The 21,891-nt window shown below is 48.2% G+C and overlaps 1 protein-coding gene across 1 annotated transcript in view; it reads right to left on the minus strand.

The window, feature by feature from the left end:
* Positions 1 to 21,891, minus strand: part of grin2ca (glutamate receptor, ionotropic, N-methyl D-aspartate 2Ca) — a gene marked incomplete at both ends in the record, with an annotated part of 71,205 nt that overhangs the window by 37,026 nt on the left and 12,288 nt on the right. Inside the window, 2 exons of the mRNA XM_083650219.1 lie at positions 8,229 to 8,343; positions 15,609 to 16,207. Of these exons, the coding sequence (XP_083506345.1) occupies positions 8,229 to 8,343; positions 15,609 to 16,207 (714 nt within the window). The remainder of the gene's footprint in view (positions 1 to 8,228; positions 8,344 to 15,608; positions 16,208 to 21,891) is intronic.

The following is a 21,891-nucleotide window of genomic DNA, read 5'->3' on the forward strand; positions in this document are numbered from 1 at the left end:
TGCCCCAGCTTCTGAGCGATCAGTCGCCCCAACGCCAGTTACCCGGCCGGTCGCTTCAGCTGACCCACCAGGCGGTCAGCTGGATATCTCCACTCATCCTGATATCTCCACTCATCCTGATGTCTCCACTCGTCCCATCACGTTCGGAGACTTGCCGACAATACTTGAGCTGATTGCCCAGCAGGAAAAAGCAATCCAGGCGCTGGTTTCCAGGGCCAATGATCGGGACGCCCTCCTGGTTAGCACAATCCAGGCTCTGGTTTCCAAGGCCGATGATCGGGACGCCCTCCTGGTTAGCACAATCCAGAATATAGCTTCCACTGCCCAGGATCAGCTCGCCCTCCTGGCGAGCAGGCTAGATCGTCTCGACGGGCTAGGCCCCCAGGGTGCCATTCCGCAGCCTTCTGCCCCTCCTGCCCCAGCTTCCGAGCGCGCCGTCGTTCCGGAGGCTTCCAGACCTTCCAGACCTGCTTCTAGCTCTGCCTCTCGGCCGCCTCCAGCTGCTAAGGGCATATTCTGGGGGGGAGTTCGCGTCATCCCAGAGCAGGGGCAGCCGGCCGACATCTGTACCAGCAGCCATCTGTACCGTGATCTGACCGGCAGGGTTCGCATCACACCAGAGGAGAGGCAGCGCCGTTTGGACACCCGGAGCTGCCTGTACTGTGGTCGAGCCGGGCATTACCTCTCCTCCTGCTCCCGGCGTCCAGTAAGTGGTCCCACCGCTCGCCGGCCCGTGGTACTCTCAGTGGATCAAGACTCTACGTGTCCAGCCAAGAAATCTGTACGGTTGGGTAGCGTTCCCTGCAGGACCCAGGAGTGGCAGTGTGTCTCCAAGAGGGTTAGGGAGTTGGAGAGGACTGTCGATCGTCTCATGGGGAAGTTCAATCGCTGCCTGCAGATCGGCTCCGTCCCCCCGCAGGGGGCCTCCGAGTCTGCTGGCCCTGAGGCACAACCTATGGACCTGCCCCTCGCCGAGTCTGAACCCGTACCTGAGGCACAACCTGTGGACCTTCCCCTCGCCGAGCCTGAACCTGTACCCCAGCAGCAGCCAATTCCTGTCCCTGACCAACACGTAGGTTCCAGCCTCATGCTGGGAGGCCCCCGTAGTGTCGTCAGCCCTCGGTCAAGAGCAAGAAGAAATAAGAGGCGTTTAAAGGAGGAGACGGTGGGTGACCTCCCCAAACTACAGGTCGGGAGGGCAGGCCTCGCTGTGTCAGATCCCCCTTTGGCTCTGCCTTCGGAGACGGCGGCATTTGACCCTTTTGATGGTCTCCAGCCTCCCGTGTTTGGATCGTGCCCCGGGGGATGGCCGGCCCCAGAGGATCCACCGGACCCGGTGGAAGTTCTATCTACGTATCGGTCCATCTATGGCTTCGATATCCTGTATTAGGGAGGAGCACCTCCACTGTCCTACACCCCCTTTGGGGTCTGACCACCTGCATCTAACCACCTGCTGAAGAGCACCTCACTCTCTTACACCCCCTTTGGGGCCTAACCACCTGCGTCTAACCACCTGCGGAAGAGCACCTCCACCAGAACCTACGGATTTTTTTTAAACTGACATATCTGTGTCGAGTCCACCCCTGGGGATACACAGTGATCGGACCAGGCGTTTTGACGGTACGATTTTTTTTAAACTGACATATCTGTGTCGAGTCCACCCCTGGGGATACACAGTGATCGGACCAGGCGTTTTGACGGTACAATTTTTTTTAAACTGACATATCTGTGTCGAGTCCACCCCTGGGGATACACAGTGATCGGACCAGGCGTTTTGACGGTACGATTTTTTTTAAACTGACATATCTGTGTCGAGTCCACCCCTGGGGATACACAGTGATCGGACCAGGCGTTTTGACGGTACGATTTTTTTTAAACTGACATATCTGTGTCGAGTCCACCCCTGGGGATACTGTCAGGATCGGTGATCCTACGGATTTTTTGTCTCCCAGATGCCATCCTTGATGGCCCCATTGGACGCCAGGTGACGTCCGTTGAGGGGAGGGTACTGTTAGGATGACGTCATCATTCCTACTTTGACGTCGTCATTCCTACTATGATGTCATCAATCACTGATGATGTCATGATTCATAAGCGTCTTTCATGCCTTTCGCTGGTGATGTCATAACACAGGTGATGTCATATTCACATCTATAAGGGCCTGTTCCTGCAGGTCCTCGCCAGTGATTCATAATCTAAATTCTCATCAAGGATCATACCAATCTCTGCAATCTCTGCAACCGTTCCCAAAACCTCGAACAGTGCAGCCCCAGCCATCAAGTTCCACAACACCCCAGCTTCATCAACTACCCGCGAATAGATCCACATGTCTAACACCGATCCTGACAACCTCTTTTGTTGCTAAATAGTTAGCCTTGTTCAACTTTCGCAATTTGCCCCATAGCGTGTTTGCTTAGCCAAAAACCAAAGTAAGTAAGAAAAAGAAGAAAACGGGTAGCGACCCCAGCCGAGGACAGTAGCCCCAGCAGCGGCAACGCTGTTGCGGCCGAGCCCGCTGGACCTAATCTGCTATAGCTTCACCAGCCGCAGAAGATGTTCCGAATGTTCCGAAGGAAGTTCTGAATGGGCCCACAGACCCCCGCATGATGAAGGAAGTTCTGAATGGGCCCACAGACCCCCGCAGCTCTGACTGCTCCTGATGATCTTGGGGCAGAGGAGCACCAACAATCCTACCCTACTATATAATACCCCAAAACGCTCCTTTAACATAATGCTGGTTTAATAGTAGCTTGACTATTGATGAGAACTCTACTGATATGAGGAAAGGTAACACAGAATTTAGCGGGTTTATTTTTCTACTGTTTGTACGCCACATCAGCGACAATTAATTAACTAATTCATTAATTGATCCTGTGTTACCCGGTTTTCACCTGAAAGCAACAATAGGAAAAACAACATCCGGCTATTGGGGAAAACAGAAACCAAACTGTCACTCCGGTATTACAGAGAGGCTAGCGAGTATTGAATATTTGGATCAGAACGTGCGTTTTGTGTGCGTTTGTTTTCAGTTTACCAACACATTTCCAGCTGCTGTGACTGTAATATGTCGCGGGGGTTGTGTGTGGGGGAACGGCAGCTTTCCAGGCCGGTATATCAAAGCTGCCAGAATAGCAGCAATGACAGGCAACACTTCCCTCCTCTGTGTCACCACTATATCACCTCTGTTCTCCTTTCTTTAATGTCTCCTGAGTTACCTTGACTTTTGAGATTGGGAAGGAAGTGGGAGGAGGTATTAGTCACTGAGTGATGACTCACGGCAGGAGCGCTGCACAGCGCGCTGAGCGGCAGCCGCTAGTGTCAGCACAACTCTATTTGAGAAGAGCACTGTACTCATTTAAGTGGCTCATAAATAAGACTGCAGGGTAGTTGTGTGTGAGGTGTGTAATGCAGGCCACCGGTCCATAGGGGGCCAGGCTGAGAATGACGATACTGTATATATATATATGTGATCTGATGGGTGAACATACTGTACCAGAGTGGTGCGATAAGTAGAATGGGAAAGGCGATCAAAAGGGCACATTGATTTTCAGCTTTCAGAGAAACGAGGCCAGAACAACATGGTCTTATAACAGAAGCCAGGAAGCAGAAGACAATGAGCAGAAAACGGGGAGCAGAAGACAGAAAGCAGAAGACCGGAAGTAGAAGGCAGGAAGTAGAAGACAGGAAGCAGAAGACAGGAAGCAGAAGACAGGAAGCAGAATACAGGAAGCAGAAGACAGGAAGCAGAAGACAGGAAGTAGAAGACAGGAAGCAGAAGACAGGAAGTAGAAGACAGAAAGCAGAAGACCGGAAGTAGAAGGCAGGAAGTAAAAGGCAGGAAGTAGAAGACAGGAAGCAGAAGACAGGAAGTAGAAGACAGGAAGCAGAAGACAGGAAGCAGAAGACAGGAAGCAGAAGACAGGAATTAGAAGACAGGAAGTAGAAGACAGAAAGCAGAAGACCGGAAGTAGAAGGCAGGAAGTAGAAGGCAGGAAGTAGAAGACAGGAAGCAGAAGACAGGAAGCAGAAGACAGGAAGCAGAAGACAGGAAGCAGAAGACAGGAAGTAGAAGACAGGAAGCAGAAGACAGGAAGTAGAAGACAGAAAGCAGAAGACCGGAAGTAGAAGGCAGGAAGTAGAAGGCAGGAAGTAGAAGGCAGGAAGTAGAAGACAGGAAGCAGAAGACAGGAAGCAGAAGACAGGAAGCAGAAGACAGGAAGCAGAAGACAGGAAGCAGAAGACAGGAAGCAGAAGACAGGAAGCAGAAGACAGGAAGCATGCTGCTCTCCTGAAATTTTGTCAAATGAGAATGATGGCAACAAATACAAAAAATGTGCTCAGTGCATAAAAAGGTGAGAGAAATGCATTTTTCCACCAGAGATGATTACGTGAAGGAGACACGACTAGAAACAGGCAGTTTGCCATTAAAATAGCATGTAGGCTGTAGGCTAAGTAGTACTAAAATAAAATAAAAAATAAAGTGTTAAATACCTACTACTACTACTAAATACTACTAAATACTACTTTCTGACAGCGATGATATGGTCAGTAAGGGTCTCTGTTTTATTGTGATTGCTACCATGTATGAAGATGTAGTGCCATTTTAGCGGAGCCTGCAACGCCATATTGGGGCACTACTTCCAGACTCACACTGAAGAATGAAGGCTAGTGTAGATCTTAATCACGCCTGTGAATAATTCTACTACTTCACGCAGCTTGCAGCTTTGTGCGCCGTGCAAAGGGGCACAATCGTTACTATGGGCCATAATGTTCACATAGTCTGTGTCCACATCTTCGGTTTGCGCACACCTCACAAACTTTTTTGAGACCGTGGCAAACTTCTGGGCTTTCCAGGGTCAAAACCCTTTGTTAACGCCGAAAGAAGCGACTTTCCTCTTTGTAAAGCAGGTGACGAGGGTATTAAGATAGTTCAAAGCCACCTCATCTACTGAGACTATTGAACAATAGCCTTCATCATCATTGTGTCAAAGGCAAGACAGGAGTGTCAAAGGAAAGTGAGGAGCACAGCTCTTTCCCCCTCCAGAGATAAGAAGGAGCAACACCTGAACAGGAAGACAAAGGAGAAGAAGATTGGAAACTAGAGCTGTGCTTTGGGACTGATATCAAAGTGATTATAGAAAATAAGGTGATTGTCCTGTTAGCCTTTGTTACGTGTATTCTGCAGTCTATTTCTTTACATAAAGACAATACCAGTATTTTGATTCATTAATAGTTGACAATTTGTATTCATTTAAATGGTAATCAGCAAATCCATTGTTTTTTTAATTATTATTTTGTCTCCATCTTTGTTGCTCGGCGCGCATTGCGGTGATGATTCTGCACTGCGTTCCCCACAGATCACCTGTCAATCAAACAGTGATACTGTTTCCTATGATGAAGTTTGACTTTGTCTTTTTTTCTGTCTGTTCAGCCATTGTGGCTATCACTGCTTATGCTAACCACTCAACACATCCTCATACTGATCGTGATGATATTCGTGGCTCTGATGATGTCATCGCCGAGACGTCACCTTCATCATCACCGATGCGGCCATTGCATCCGATGATGTCATTTGTGCCATTGTGATGTTATCGCTGACCGCAGCTGATGATGTCACTACTGGCGGCAGCTCCAGTGGGCCGGTCGGCCAAATTGGCCCTGGATTTGGCCCCTTGGCGGCCGCGGATAGGCACCTGCGTGAGAACCTTTCTAACAACTGTACTTCGCATAGACCTATGGATGTCATGTCACTATTTGTTACACATTATTGGTTGCATATAAATAAAGTGAATTTTGTTCTAACACATCTATCTATCATTGGACCAGGCTGTAGTGATCCATAAACAAAATGGATCCCCAAACGTTCCCACTCTGCCCTGACAGCCAAATCATACGGGACCCTTTCTTATCAGAGCTTCCAATTACAGAGCCTCACATAGCCCAGGGCCTCGATAACATATCGCAAATTAATAACAAGCGCCGCTCGAAACAACATCAATACAACATAATTAGCTGTGAAACGCCTGTGGCTGTTTACTTACAGAGTGAAGTTCAACTAAACACCCTCCACTCAACCAGCGGAAGTACAGTGAGGTCAGCCCGCCTCCAGCCTGCTCTCCACACCACGTCCCCCTGGTGGTCACTGTACAGTATATTAATTCCTCAATCTGCAGTCAGGTTAATGAGGCATTGTGTTGCAGCATTTTTCAAAGGTACCAATGGGCAAATGTGTATGTACAGTATGTGGGGAGAGAGAGAGAGAGAGAGATAGGGGGGGGAGGGAGAGAGATAGAGAGAAAGAGAGAGGGAGAGAGAGAGAGAGAGAGAGAGAGAGAGATACAGAGAAAGAAAGAGAGAGAGAGGGAGAGAGATAGAGAGGCACCAGTAGCTCAGGAGGTAGAGCTGTTGCCTACAGTAGGAGTCGAGAAGGGAAGGTTCTCGGTTCGAGGCTGGCTCCTCCAGGCATATGTGTAGGACACTGAAGCTCTAACTGCTCCTGACAAGCTGGTCAGTGCCTTGCGTGGCTGCCCCTGCCGTCGGTGTATGGCTGTGAGTGTGAATGGGTGAATGGAAGGTACTCATTGTAAAGTGCTTTGAGTAGTCGACAGTCTAGAAAAGCGCTCGATATAAATACAGTCCATTCAGGAGGGGTGGTTTAGTACAGGTAGTATCAGCAGGGGGGTGGTTTAGTACAGGTAGTATCAGCAGGGGGGGTGGTTTAGTACAGGTAGTATCAGCAGGGGGGTGGTTTAGTATCAGCAGGGGGGTAGTTTAGTACAGGTAGTATCAGCAGGGGGGTGGTTTAGTACAGGTAGTATCAGCAGGGGGGGGTTTAGTACAGGTAGTATCAGCAGGGGGGTTGGTTTAGTACAGGTAGTATCAGCAGGGGGGTGGTTTAGTACAGGTAGTATCAGCAGGGGGGTGGTTTAGTACAGGTAGTATCAGCAGGGGGGTTGGTTTAGTACAGGTAGTATCAGCAGGGGGGTGGTTTAGTACAGGTAGTATCAGCAGGGGGGTTGGTTTAGTACAGGTAGTATCAGCAGGGGGGTGGTTTAGTACAGGTAGTATCAGCAGGGGGGTGGTTTAGTACAGGTAGTATCAGCAGGGGGGTTGGTTTAGTACAGGTAGTATCAGCAGGGGGGTGGTTTAGTACAGGTAGTATCAGCAGGGGGGTGGTTTAGTACAGGTAGTATCAGCAGGGGGGTGGTTTAGTATCAGCAGGGGGGTGGTTTAGTACAGGTAGTATCAGCAGGGGGGGTGGTTTAGTACAGGTAGTATCAGCAGGGAGGGTGGTTTAGTACAGGTAGTATCAGCAGGGGGGGTGGTTTAGTACAGGTAGTATCAGCAGGGGGGTGGTTTAGTATCAGCAGGGGGGTGGTTTAGTACAGGTAGTATCAGCAGGGGGGTGGTTTAGTACAGGTAGTATCAGCAGGGGGGGTGGTTTAGTACAGGTAGTATCAGCAGGGGGGTGGTTTAGTACAGGTAGTATCAGCAGGGGGGGTGGTTTAGTACAGGTAGTATCAGCAGGGGGGGTGGTTTAGTACAGGTAGTATCAGCAGGGGGGGGTTTAGTATCAGCAGGGGGGTGGTTTAGTACAGGTAGTATCAGCAGGGGGGTCGTTTAGTACAGGTAGTATCAGCAGGGGGGTTGGTTTAGTACAGGTAGTATCAGCAGGGGGGGTGGTTTAGTACAGGTAGTATCAGCAGGGGTTGGTTTAGTACAGGTAGTATCAGCAGGGGGGTAGTTTAGTACAGGTAGTATCAGCAGGGGTTGGTTTAGTACAGGTAGTATCAGCAGGGGGGGTGGTTTAGTACAGGTAGTATCAGCAGGGGGGGTGGTTTAGTACAGGTAGTATCAGCAGGGGGGGTGGTTTAGTACAGGTAGTATCAGCAGGGGGGTGGTTTAGTACAGGTAGTATCAGCAGGGGGGTGGTTTAGTACAGGTAGTATCAGCAGGGGGGTGGTTTAGTACAGGTAGTATCAGCAGGGGGGTGGTTTAGTACAGGTAGTATCAGCAGGGGGGTGGTTTAGTACAGGTAGTATCAGCAGAGCTCAGTCTGATTCCTTTGACTAGTCTCTATAGAGAGGCTGATGCATGAAATCACTGTGCTGTTTGCATGCAGAGAGAGAGGAGAGTGAAACACCATGTACCTGAAGAGCACCTGCATTCACCTGATGTAGGAGAGACAGTCTGGCTTGAGAGACTAACAGGAAGTGTGGACAGCTTACCTTGTCCCACACTTTCTCTCTGTCCAGGGTGATGATGATCATGGACGGGTTCACCAGGTAGCCGTTGCTGTTGAAGGTGAAGTCGTTGTGTTCCCAGCTGACATTCATCATGTGCCTGGAAAGACAGGAAAGCACCAATCACCAAAGAGGAAATCAAAACCAAATGTAATCATTAACAAAAAATAACTCCTCTATAATGTATCACTGTTGCTGTGTGAAACCTTGTAACTTCAATTTTAGTGATTTCCATTTTTTTCTCTCTCTTCAGTTGACAGATTCCATGCCCCCACCGTATGGTTTGAGAACATTCCCAACCTCGTATGGGCTTATGAAACCCTATTAAAAACCAATCGGATAACGTCAAACATGCATTATGTCAATAACCTTAAAACAAGGCTCTGCCTGAAGATGAAAAGATGACATTTTGCAGACACAAGGTTTTCTTTCACCTGACAGCGACACTATTATCTGCCTCCTTTGCTTCAGCAGTTTCTTCAGGCCCATCCTCTGTGCTATCAGACCTATGCTGCGCTGCTCCCTCACCACTCCCATCACTCCAGCAGAGGTGAGGAAAGCCCGCGGAGAGTGAGAATAGCCTCCAGCTCTGTCTGTGTGAAAAGCCTCTTTAATCTGGTAATCTGTGATAATCCCATTAACAGCTGATACGACTAATTGTCAAAAGCTCATAGGGGGAAAAATAACTAATCAAATGAGGACAAATCTGGTGAGCACTGTGGAGTGAGAGGAGCAGCTTGCCCTCAAATGTCTCTCTTTGAACCATACATATATGACAGAGACGAGGAAGACGATGTCCGCCGGGTGGTGACCGACTGTACGGGGGAATATTAACTGCTTTGTATTATCTCCCACAACCTCGTGTTTCTGACCACGGCCATTGCTATTCAGATCCTGTCTGCTGGGTCTACATGCTGTAAAATAAGTTTTTCACAGTGGGATAAAAGACAGAGATAATACGTGTGATTTCCACTTTTCCATGAAATTATCTCCCCTAGCTAGCCGGGCTCAGGAAGGAAAATGGCTGAGATTGAAGGGGGGGGGGGGGGGGGGGGGGGGGGGGGGGGTTGATGTTTTATCATGTAAGTGAATGATGCTTGTGCCCCTTCTGAACCACAACTGCAACCACCTACACTACACATACACACTTACACACAGCACCTACACTACACATACACACTTACACACATCACCTACACTACACATACACACTTACACACATCACCTACACTACACATACACACTTACACACATCACCTACACTACACATACACACTTACACACCGCACCTACACTACACATACACACTTACACACATCACCTACACTACACATACACACTTACACACCGCACCTACACTACACATACACACTTACACACAGCACCTACACTACACATACACACTTACACACAGCACCTACACTACACATACACACTTACACACATCACCTACACTACACATACACACTTACACACCGCACCTACACTACACATACACACTTACACACAGCACCTACACTACACATGCACACACTTACACGCAGCACCTACACTACACATGCACACACTTCCACACAGCACCTACACTACACGTGCACACACTTACACACAGCACCTACACCACACATGCACACACTTACACACAGCACCTACACAACACATGCACACACTTCTACACAGCACCTACACTACACGTGCACACACTTACACACAGCACCTACACTACACATGCACACACTTACACACAGCACCTACACCACACATGCACACACTTACACACAGCACCTACACAACACATGCACACACTTACACACAGCGCCTACACTACACATGCACACACTTACACACAGCACCTACACTACACATGCACACACTTCCACACAGCACCTACACTACACGTGCACACACTTACACACAGCACCTACACCACACATGCACACACTTACACACAGCACCTACACAACACATGCACACACTTACACACATCACCTACACTACACATGCACACACTTACACACCGCACCTACACTACACATACACACACACACACACACACACACACACACACACATCACATACACTACAGATGCACACACTTACACACAGCACCTACACTACACATGCACACATCACATACACTACAGATGCACACACTTACACACAGCACCTACACTACACTTACACACCGCACCTACACTACACATACACACACACACACACACACACACATCACATACACTACAGATGCACACACTTACACACAGCACCTACACTACACTTACACACAGCACCTACACTACAGATGCACACACTTACACACAGCACCTACACTACAGATGCACACACTTACACACAGCACACCCTTCCCTCTTTCCGTCCTGTCCTTCTACTGATTTATTCATTATTTATTAGTTTTTGCTTTGCTTGAATTTCCATCCCAACTTCCCCCAAATGACCTTGGCCAGAATGAACCTGATGCTGATGCTAGAGCTGTTTCTTCTTCTCTGATGCTAGAGCTGTTTCTTCTTCTCTGATGCTAGAGCTGTTTCTTCTTCTCTGATGCTAGAGCTGTTTCTTCTTCTCTGATGCTAGAGCTGTTTCTTCTTCTTCTTCTCCTCTGAGCGTTCTTGTGGATGATTAAAACACGTGTGTGAGGAAATGGGCTTTGCATCCTGTTCTCTGGCACAGATGGCACCAGATTGCTCTTTTGGGCCTAGCTGGTTTATATGAAGAGTGGCCACACCTTTATGGATCTTTTGGGCCTGGTTTATATGAAGAGTGGCCACACCTTTATGGATCTCACCCTCCCACTCCATCGTCTGGAGGCAGGGGAGCGCTCAGTGGAGAGGAGATGGATGACAAGAGGGCAGAGGACACGCTTTGGGAGAGTGACAACCACCATAAAGATGTGCTCCACAACACCAAGCAGATGGAAAGTCATGAATTAATGACTGGTGAGCAACTGTTGACCACTTTTCTGTTGCCAGCTCCCACAGATGTAAGCCAGTTCAAGCCCACTTTCCACTGGCTGTCACATCATCTCCTCATATACTGCATGTCTGAGCCGGTTATTATTGTGAACTAAAACTAAGACGTAGGTGTTGGAAAAAAGGTATCGTGAAGCAAAACTAAACTAAAGCGAAACAAATAAAAGTCACAAATGGCCATTAGTGGGGTTCAAGTCTGCGAAAATAAGCTTGATTCATTGGACAATTTCTACATCTCAAAGACATTTTGGTGTAATGGTCCCTGACATAATATAGCCATTTGATAAATTGCCAATTTTGTCCTGACGGTGGTGCTATTCAGAATGACTTAATGTGCTCTGTCATGTTTGGGCCCCCAAGCATTTCAGAATGATGCTTCAGCTGCTGCTTGTATGTCTTTGCCACCAACTTCATTGTACAACATGGCCCAAGGATTTGGATTCTTAAAACTGCTCAAAATGGCTGTAATCTAGCAATCCATATGCTATGCTGTGTGCAAAATCTTGTTGAGATTGGATCAATTTTCCTGTTTTGTATACAATTCAAAATGGTGGAAAAACTATCAATCTACAGTATCTACTTGTCAGGCTGAGAACTGTCATGAGAACCTCCTGCTGTTGGAGGAAGTGCCAGCCTGAGAACTGTCATGAGAACCTCCTGCTGTTGGAGGAAGTGCCAGCCTGAGAACTGTCATGAGAACCTCCTGCTGTCAGAGGAAGTGCCAGGCTGAGAACTGTCATGAGAACCTCCTGCTGTTGGAGGAAGTGCCAGCCTGAGAACTGTCATGAGAACCTCCTGCTGTTGGAGGAAGTGCCAGGCTGAGAACTGTCATGAGAACCTCCTGCTGTTGGAGGAAGTGCCAGGCTGAGAACTGTCATGAGAACTTCCTGCTGTCGGAGGAAGTGCCAGCCCGAGAACTGTCATGAGAACCTCCTGCTGTCAGAGGAAGTGCCAGCCTGAGAACTGTCATGAGAACCTCCTGCTGTCAGAGGAAGTGCCAGGCTGAGAACTGTCATGAGAACTTCCTGCTGTCGGAGGAAGTGCCAGCCTGAGAACTGTCATGAGAACCTCCTGCTGTTGGAGGAAGTGCCAGGCTGAGAACTGTCATGAGAACCTCCTGCTGTCAGAGGAAGTGCCAGGCTGAGAACTGTCATGAGAACCTCCTGCTGTCGGAGGAAGTGCCAGGCTGAGAACTGTCATGAGAACTTCCTGCTGTCGGAGGAAGTGCCAGCCTGAGAACTGTCATGAGAACCTCCTGCTGTTGGAGGAAGTGCCAGGCTGAGAACTGTCATGAGAACCTCCTGCTGTCAGAGGAAGTGCCAGGCTGAGAACTGTCATGAGAACCTCCTGCTGTCAGAGGAAGTGCCAGGCTGAGAACTGTCATGAGAACCTCCTGCTGTTGGAGGAAGTGCCAGGCTGAGAACTGTCATGAGAACCTCCTGCTGTTGGAGGAAGTGCCAGGCTGAGAACTGCCATGAGAACCTCCTGCTGTCAGAGGAAGTGCCAGCCTGAGAACTGTCATGAGAACCTCCTGCTGTCGGAGGAAGTGCCAGGCTGAGAACTGTCATGAGAACCTCCTGCTGTCAGAGGAAGTGCCAGCCTGAGAACTGTCATGAGAACCTCCTGCTGTCAGAGGAAGTGCCAGGCTGAGAACTGTCATGAGAACTTCCTGCTGTCAGAGGAAGTGCCAGCCTGAGAACTGTCATGAGAACCTCCTGCTGTCAGAGGAAGTGCCAGGCTGAGAACTGTCATGAGAACTTCCTGCTGTCAGAGGAAGTGCCAGGCTGAGAACTGTCATGAGAACCTCCTGCTGTTGGAGGAAGTGCCAGGCTGAGAACTGTCATGAGAACCTCCTGCTGTCGGAGGAAGTGCCAGGCTGAGAACTGTCATGAGAACTTCCTGCTGTTGGAGGAAGTGCCAGGCTGAGAACTGTCATGAGAACTTCCTGCTGTTGGAGGAAGTGCCAGGCTGAGGACTGTCATGAGAACCTCCTGCTGTCGGAGGAAGTGCCAGGCTGAGAACTGTCATGAGAACCTCCTGCTGTTGGAGGAAGTGCCAGGCTGAGAACTGTCATGAGAACCTCCTGCTGTCAGAGGAAGTGCCAGGCTGAGAACTGTCATGAGAACCTCCTGCTGTTGGAGGAAGTGCCAGGCTGAGAACTGTCATGAGAACCTCCTGCTGTTGGAGGAAGTGCCAGGCTGAGAACTGTCATGAGAACCTCCTGCTGTTGGAGGAAGTGCCAGGCTGAGAACTGTCATGAGAACCTCCTGCTGTTGGAGGAAGTGCCAGGCTGAGAACTGTCATGAGAACTTCCTGCTGTCAGAGGAAGTGCCAGCCTGAGAACTGTCATGAGAACTTCCTGCTGTCGGAGGAAGTGCCAGCCTGAGAACTGTCATGAGAACTTCCTGCTGTCGGAGGAAGTGCCAGGCTGAGAACTGTCATGAGAACCTCCTGCTGTCAGAGGAAGTGCCAGGCTGAGAACTGTCATGAGAACCTCCTGCTGTCGGAGGAAGTGCCAGGCTGAGAACTGTCATGAGAACCTCCTGCTGTCAGAGGAAGTGCCAGGCTGAGAACTGTCATGAGAACCTCCTGCTGTCAGAGGAAGTGCCAGGCTGAGAACTGTCATGAGAACCTCCTGCTGTCAGAGGAAGTGCCAGGCTGAGAACTGTCATGAGAACTTCCTGCTGTTGGAGGAAGTGCCAGGCTGAGAACTGTCATGAGAACCTCCTGCTGTCGGAGGAAGTGCCAGCCTGAGAACTGTCATGAGAACCTCCTGCTGTTGGAGGAAGTGCCAGGCTGAGAACTGTCATGAGAACCTCCTGCTGTTGGAGGAAGTGCCAGGCTGAGAACTGTCATGAGAACCTCCTGCTGTTGGAGGAAGTGCCAGGCTGAGAACTGTCATGAGAACCTCCTGCTGTTGGAGGAAGTGCCAGGCTGAGAACTGTCATGAGAACCTCCTGCTGTTGGAGGAAGTGCCAGGCTGAGAACTGTCATGAGAACCTCCTGCTGTTGGAGGAAGTGCCAGCCTGAGAACTGTCATGAGAACCTCCTGCTGTCGGAGGAAGTGCCAGCCTGAGAACTGTCATGAGAACCTCCTGCTGTCAGAGGAAGTGCCAGGCTGAGAACTGTCATGAGAACCTCCTGCTGTTGGAGGAAGTGCCAGGCTGAGAACTGTCATGAGAACCTCCTGCTGTCAGAGGAAGTGCCAGGCTGAGAACTGTCATGAGAACCTCCTGCTGTCAGAGGAAGTGCCAGGCTGAGAACTGTCATGAGAACCTCCTGCTGTCAGAGGAAGTGCCAGGCTGAGAACTGTCATGAGAACCTCCTGCTGTCAGAGGAAGTGCCAGGCTGAGAACTGTCATGAGAACCTCCTGCTGTCAGAGGAAGTGCCAGGCTGAGAACTGTCATGAGAACTTCCTGCTGTTGGAGGAAGTGCCAGGCTGAGAACTGTCATGAGAACCTCCTGCTGTCGGAGGAAGTGCCAGGCTGAGAACTGTCATGAGAACCTCCTGCTGTTGGAGGAAGTGCCAGGCTGAGAACTGTCATGAGAACCTCCTGCTGTTGGAGGAAGTGCCAGGCTGAGAACTGTCATGAGAACCTCCTGCTGTTGGAGGAAGTGCCAGGCTGAGAACTGTCATGAGAACCTCCTGCTGTCAGAGGAAGTGCCAGGCTGAGAACTGTCATGAGAACCTCCTGCTGTCAGAGGAAGTGCCAGCCTGAGAACTGTCATGAGAACCTCCTGCTGTTGGAGGAAGTGCCAGCCTGAGAACTGTCATGAGAACCTCCTGCTGTTGGAGGAAGTGCCAGCGTTGCTGACTCTTGGGAGAAAACAGCAGAGTCCTATTTAGGATTATTTATAGCTGAACGGGCTCTAATCCGATTACGGTTGAGTTTGTTTCATCTGTGCAGCATGAAACCAAGTGGTCGCAACTTTAAGTGAGTTGACGATGTATTGAAACATGTATGTACATACAATTTTCAAATAATTGTTTTATAATTCGTTGTCTGCATTAGAAACATAGAAAATATTAATTTGTAAAAAAGCGAAAACTACCAAAGCCACACTAAAAACAAAACAAAACTGAAATAAAAATGGAAAACGATCAAAAAATCAAATCAAAAGAAAAATCCCAAACGTTAATGGCCCCCCGGTTCTAACTAAGCTCTCTGTCCGTCAATAGCTCACCTGAACAGCGTGTCATTGGTGGTTGGCTTGTTCTAACTAAGCTCTCTGTCCGTCAATAGCTCACCTGAACAGCGTGTCATTGGTGGTTGGCTTGTTCTAACTAAGCTCTCTGTCCGTCAATAGCTCACCTGAACAGCGTGTCATTGGTGGTTGGCTTGTTCTAACTAAGCTCTCTGTCCGTCAATAGCTCACCTGAACAGCGTGTCATTGGTGGTTGGCTTGACGGGGTCATGACAGTCGCTGTGGCCCTCTGGGATGTAGCCTCTCTGCTTACGAAAGCTCTGCGCGCCCTTCACCACGATGGCCACGCCGTCCCGCACCCTCTTCCTCAGGCTCATCCTCCAGCGGTCCGTGATGATGCCGATGAGCCCCACGGGGAAGCTGTCCGGCGGGGGCATGTCCGGATTGCCCACAGCCAGGCTGGGGACGATCCAGATGTAGCCGGGCCCCACCAGGCCCGCGTCGGACGCCATGGTGAACAGGTACTGGGCCTCGTCGTGCGTGCAGTACACCAGCAGCACCTGGGCGTCGATCTGCTGCAGCAGCCGCCGCGCCCGGATATCGTTCATGCCGTCGGCGGACATGTCGAAGGTCAGCACGTCCTGCAGCTCCCATTTGAAGTAGCTGGTGTCGATGAAGGACCCGATGTAATCCACGTAGGCCTCGTAGCCCGGGTAGAGGCTGGTGACCACCACGAAGCTGTCCCAGTTGTACTCCTCCATCACCTTGAACATGCCGTTGACCTGCTGCTCGATGGACGAGCCCAGCTGGAGGAAGGTGGAGCCGTCACCCTGCAGATAGAGGAACACATGATATCAGGGAGGAGGAGACGGCAAGACGGCTGAAGACCTTTATGGTTCGTTAACCCGCCGCAATTGGTTTGCACACAGGCTAACGAACAAAATTAACACGTTATAATTCAACTGAGGTAATGTGCGTGGAGATTTCTGAACGAGCCTTTTGTTTCTTATGAGGGTAAGTGCATGCACGATCACACACACACACACACACACACACACACACACACACACACACACACACACACACACACACACAAATCAGTTTGGCCAAAGCGGTAGGGTATGTAGTTCAGCTATAACAGGAGCTAAGTGCTCCTACTTTGTTTTGCTCCAGCAGGAGCTGCAGACTCATTCATCACCTGCAGCCGTGTGTCGTGCCCGTGCCACGCAGACACACTGGCCGTCATCCATACCTTTGTCTTGCAAATACAGAGAGATGGCACTATCAGCGCGGCCAGCGCCTGCACCGCTACAGCTCTCTTTTCTCCAAACGCAGTGACCTTGACAGAGCAATATGAGCGAGGGCGCTGTTTCTGTGTAGACTGTATTATCAGCAGAGAACAAGGAAGAAGTGTAGACAGACACGGAAAGACATATGGGCTTGTGGTGTGTCATGACTGACAAGTGATAAGGTTCTTTCCCCTTTAGATTTGAATGTAAAGTAGTAAAGTGGTCCTGGGCTTCTGGGTAGCGTTAAGAGGTAAAAGCACTCGCACACCACCGCAGAAACCGGGTTCAATTCCCGGGAAGCGGTACCTCCGGCTTAGTCAAGACGTTTCTACAGACACAATTGGCCGTGTCTGCGGGTGGGAAGCCGGTGGGTTATGAGTCCTGGTCGCTGCACTAGCGCCTCCTCTGGTCGGTCGGGGGGCCTGATCGGGGGCAGGGGAACTGGGGGGGGAATAGCGTGATCCTCCCATGTGCTCCATCCTGCCGGTGGAACCCCTCGCTGTCTGGCGACTGCACATGTATCAGAGGAAGCATGTGGTACAGTAGTCTACGGCGGCTCTCCCTGGATCAGTCGAGGGGGTGGAGCAACGACTGGGACAGCAGGCGGAATTGGCCAAGTACAATTGGGGAGACAAATCATGGTAAAAAAAAAAAAAAGATAATAAAAGTTATGTGGTCCAGCCTATAACAAAGTAGCGTATTTAACCCATTGATACCTGATGCAGCATTTGTGTGTATCCCTTTAAGACTGCGAACCACGTCACGCAGCTCGCGGTCTTAAAGGATACACACACAAATGAGGGATATACACGCAAATGCTGCATCAGGTATCAATGGGTTAAGACACAGTAGAACAGTGGATCTGTGTGGACCTATGGATGGCATTGGACATTTATAAAGGTGCTTTGCACAGAATTGGAACTAGTGCAGTGCCTCTTGGCCTTGCTGCTCAGGGTTGCCAGGTCAGCAGCCCTGCTGCTTTTAAAGTCCAACAGCATTGCCATCATTGCCAACTGTGTGGTAATATCAACAAAGTAACGCCATAAATGTTTAGTGTGTCAGCATTAAAAGCAGTTTTCCCCAAACAGTTGTTTCACCTAGGTCCTCAAATGGCCTGGTAGATACATTATATTATCATAAATAAAATAGACAATGCACTTTCTCAGGGTCCCAATGGTACACTCGCCCAGTGTGATGTCGATCGGACGAATGGTTCTGGAGGTATAGAGACACTGCGGAGCGAGTCATCATTCATCAGAAGATGAACACTCCAACTTACTTCATTGACAGCAACATCCACACTTTTCAATTCTCAATGGCTTCCTTGTTTTGCTCAGGAGTACAAAAAAACTTTAACTGGCGATTTTTTACATTTGTTGTCTGCGCAGCCTACCACACAACAGCTTTTAGCTATGTTTAATTCAAGGAAAATGACGTTGGTGTGTGGAAATGAACTTTTGAGTTTTTCCCCTGTGATGGGCGCGGCCTATTTCATGCAGTGTCTCTATGCGATATAAACAGAGATACAGACAGACCGTCCTGCATTTAGCAAAGAGATGATTGTTGCATTAATTTTTCGAGACATTAGTTAATTGCTGTAAACACATGAGATCATTGCCCCCCATTTCCGACCCCCACCCCAAAAGCAATTTTGTGGTCTTTAATTTTGAGAAACACTAGCAACTCACTTTAGTGAGTTTCTGTTTATCTTGTGTTTGTGTTTTATGTACGCAGAGGACGCGCAAATATAGCTGTGTCACTAAACGAATACAGTTCAATAGACTGCCTGGGACAGTGCATTAAACAAATTAGTAGGATGTTCCAAATGTTTTCTCCAGTTAAATGAGGACAAAACTGAAGTCATTGTTTTTGGGGCCAAACTAAGAAGAAAGATTTAAAGTCTGTGTTCACCTTAATAGTCTGTCCTTGACGAGTAAAACAAAAAATCAAGTGTTATCCTGGATTCAGACCTAAATTTCAGTACTCACATTAAATCAATAACAATATAACAATAATATCATAAGGATCAGAGAGACTATGTCAAAATATGACCCACAGTAGGGTAATGTGCATGCGTTTATCTCTAGCAAGCTAGACTACTGCAATGGACTGTTCACAGGTTTGTCTAAGAGAGCAATCAGACAGCTTCAGCTGATCCAGAATGCTGGTGCCAGCGTTATAACAAGGACCGAAGAAAGCAGCTCAGCCTACTGTATATAACTCCAGCTTTCAGATCACATTGGCTACCAGCTTCTCACAGAATCAACTTCAAAATCTGTTGTTTGTCCATAAATCACTGAAGGGTTCACATGGGTCCCAGATACGGATCAGATCTCCTGACCCAGGAAGAACCTTGAATTACATCTCAGGTCGATGCTGCTTCTGGATGACAGGCTGTACCCAGAGTCAAAGGTCCAAACTGACATGGTGAAGCTGCCTTTAGCTTCCATGCTGCTCAAATGTGGAACAAATTGTCAGTAGAGCTAAGACTTGAGACAATGCTGACTACTTTCAAATCCCAGCTGAAAACATTTACAGCACCATTGCTTTGAATTTATCTTATTTGAGATCAAATGTATTTATTGGTTTGTTTTATCGTTGTTTTATTCAGTGTGCTTTTGCGTTTGTTTGATTGCTTTTACTCTGTGTGCTTTTTTGCCTGTTTGCTTTTATTGTTTTTTTGTTTTTTTTTATCTTTTAATCGTTTCTTGTGTTTTTGCCTGTGTAGTCTGTAAAGCACTTTGCGTTGCCTTGGGGTATGAAATATGCCAAACAAATACATTTGCCTTGCCTTTCAGCACCAGCACATTAGTGTGTTGTAAAGTCTGTAAATTTATCAGATTTTATTGGACACATGGGGGGGATCATTCTTGCAGCTTCTTAATGGTGAGACTTTATGCCTTGCTATTTATTCACAAAATGAATCTCAAAAGGGCGTGCGTGCGTGTGTGTGTCTCTAGCCCACCTAAAGTGGATATATGGACTCTGGGGTGGTCATATAAGAGTTGTACTCCAAACTCCCTGCCTCAGTCAGTCAGGCAGATGGAGGTGCCCCCTGTCCCTCTCTGGGGAAGCACTCCATCCTGAGCAACAAGCCAGCTTAGAGCTGGGGGGCCTGGAGGGTCCGGTGTCCTGAGACTCCAAAACAGGGACACGATCTTGTTCCGTCCGCCTCCTTGTCCTTCAGAGAAGCTCAGTGTTGTCTTGTGATGTCTTGAGCGTCTTATGCTTTCAGACTGTCCCCGATAATCCCACCATACGCCGAAGCAAAGCTCAAGCCAAGCTGAAGCTGAGCTCACGGCTAAACCGGTCACACCAGAAACACACTCTTTTTACTCAGCGCCTGGCTCGGAGCTGCTCCTCCGGCCCCTCGCCCCTGGCATGCTGTTAACAAGGATGCCGAAATGAAACTGCGTGGCTTCAGCGTGGCTTCAGCGTGGGATTGGCGTATAGTGTGAACGTGCAGTCTCTGGCACAGACTGGACCATGCTGCTCACCATCCTGAGAATATGGTTTCTTTTTGTTTCTTTCATGGAACACTTGTCACTGCACTTGTTTCCTCATATTTCTCTTTTCATATAAAAAAAATGGGAAAAGAGGAGATACCTGTTTGTAGTAATAAATACGCTATAAAAAGATGGTAAATATTCACATTATTCCACCATGTATTTGAGTGGCATGAGTGCTTAGAGTATGGTGATTTTTTTTATGTTACTATGTCGTATAGGGTGTGGATTGGGGGGTGGGGGGGGTGACATGTGGTACGAGCCTGACAGTAAACAGAATGTAACCAGGGTACTAATTCTTGGTTGGCATAGGGCCAAAGTTAATTAATTATAATCATTACGTTAAAACCTAAAGCGTGTACAGTATATAACACTTTATAGTACACAGAATATATTTAACACCATGCTGTGATTTTTTTTAATTAAGCAATCAATTATTGAACTGCTGGAAGAAAAAGGTAATCATCCTTCATGTTATGCATTTGGAACAAACGGCTGTCGCCTGCAACAAACAGCAGTTCAAATGTAAAAAAAAAAATGCATTTGCATTACAAGCACAATTAACACAAGGACACTTTGAGGAGAAAAGGAAGGTAATTTGAAATACTTTTAATAAAGAGTAACTAAGTAAAAGTAACTTAGTGAAGTAACTATTTCGAAATTAACTTTCCCCATCACTGGACTGGATATAATGTAATTGTAAAAATGTGAATGTTTTACAGAAACAATGACATACTCAAGGTCATGCTCAGCAGAATATATAACGCCTGCTTCATATCCACATTATTGTCATTGCGTAATCATCTTCTTGACTTTGGCCCAGTATTTTATTGTATTTGTATGAGGTCATTCTTCTCCAAAAGGGCATCGTCATCGTTCAGGTCTCTGAAGGCCTCGCTGGACTAAGATGAATTAGACACCACTGGAGGCCAGCCTGCTGCATAGATCCACAGCGGGAGCAGGCTCTTATGCAGGTTGGTCACGGAGCAGGTAGAGAAGGTATAAATCCCCTCGTCTTCCCACCTCCCCTCCCCTCACTGGCCCCTCCCCTCACTAGCCCACAGCAGATCTGTCAAAGTTATTGCCTCATTTCTGCACGTGCTGCCTGCTCCTACGACTGCGACAGTGTCGAATCTATTTGGTCCTGTGTGTGTGTGTGTGTGTGTGTGTGTGTGTGTGTGTGTGTGTGTGTGTGTGTGTGTGTGTGTGTGTGTGTGTGTGTTTTTGTCACCTGCTAAGTATTAATAGGCTACATCACATGAATATCAAAATAAATGCGATACATACAAAGTGAATGTGGCTCTCGCAAGTCTTGTGTGGACATGAGCTTTCAAGGTCTCTGCCAATGAGATCTATCTCTGCAGGGGATCTGACCTTCTGCTTGGTTTTTCAAGCACTGGCATGTATCCAATAAGAACCATAAGAGGAAAAAAATACATTAAATGATGTGTGAGGCATTTGCCTAATTGCCTATTCATTCTATAGTGAGTGCTCTGATGTTCATGTGTCTGTGTGTCAGTATGCCTTGTATAATGAAAGATGTATGTGGGGGTCGCTATCTCAGTGGCCAGAACCCGAAATGTCCCCTCCATTCTTCGGGCCCGGGTCGGACCGGGCCGGGTTTGTGGTCAGATATAATAAATAAAAATATATACTGTCTAATTGGGTGTGATAAACAAACTGTTAGAACATTGTATTATTATTCTGATTGTTTCCCCA

The sequence above is a fragment of the Poromitra crassiceps genome, assembly GCF_964638095.1.
Source record: "Poromitra crassiceps genome assembly, chromosome: 13".
In the NCBI taxonomy this organism is placed as follows: Eukaryota; Metazoa; Chordata; class Actinopteri; order Beryciformes; family Melamphaidae; genus Poromitra; species Poromitra crassiceps.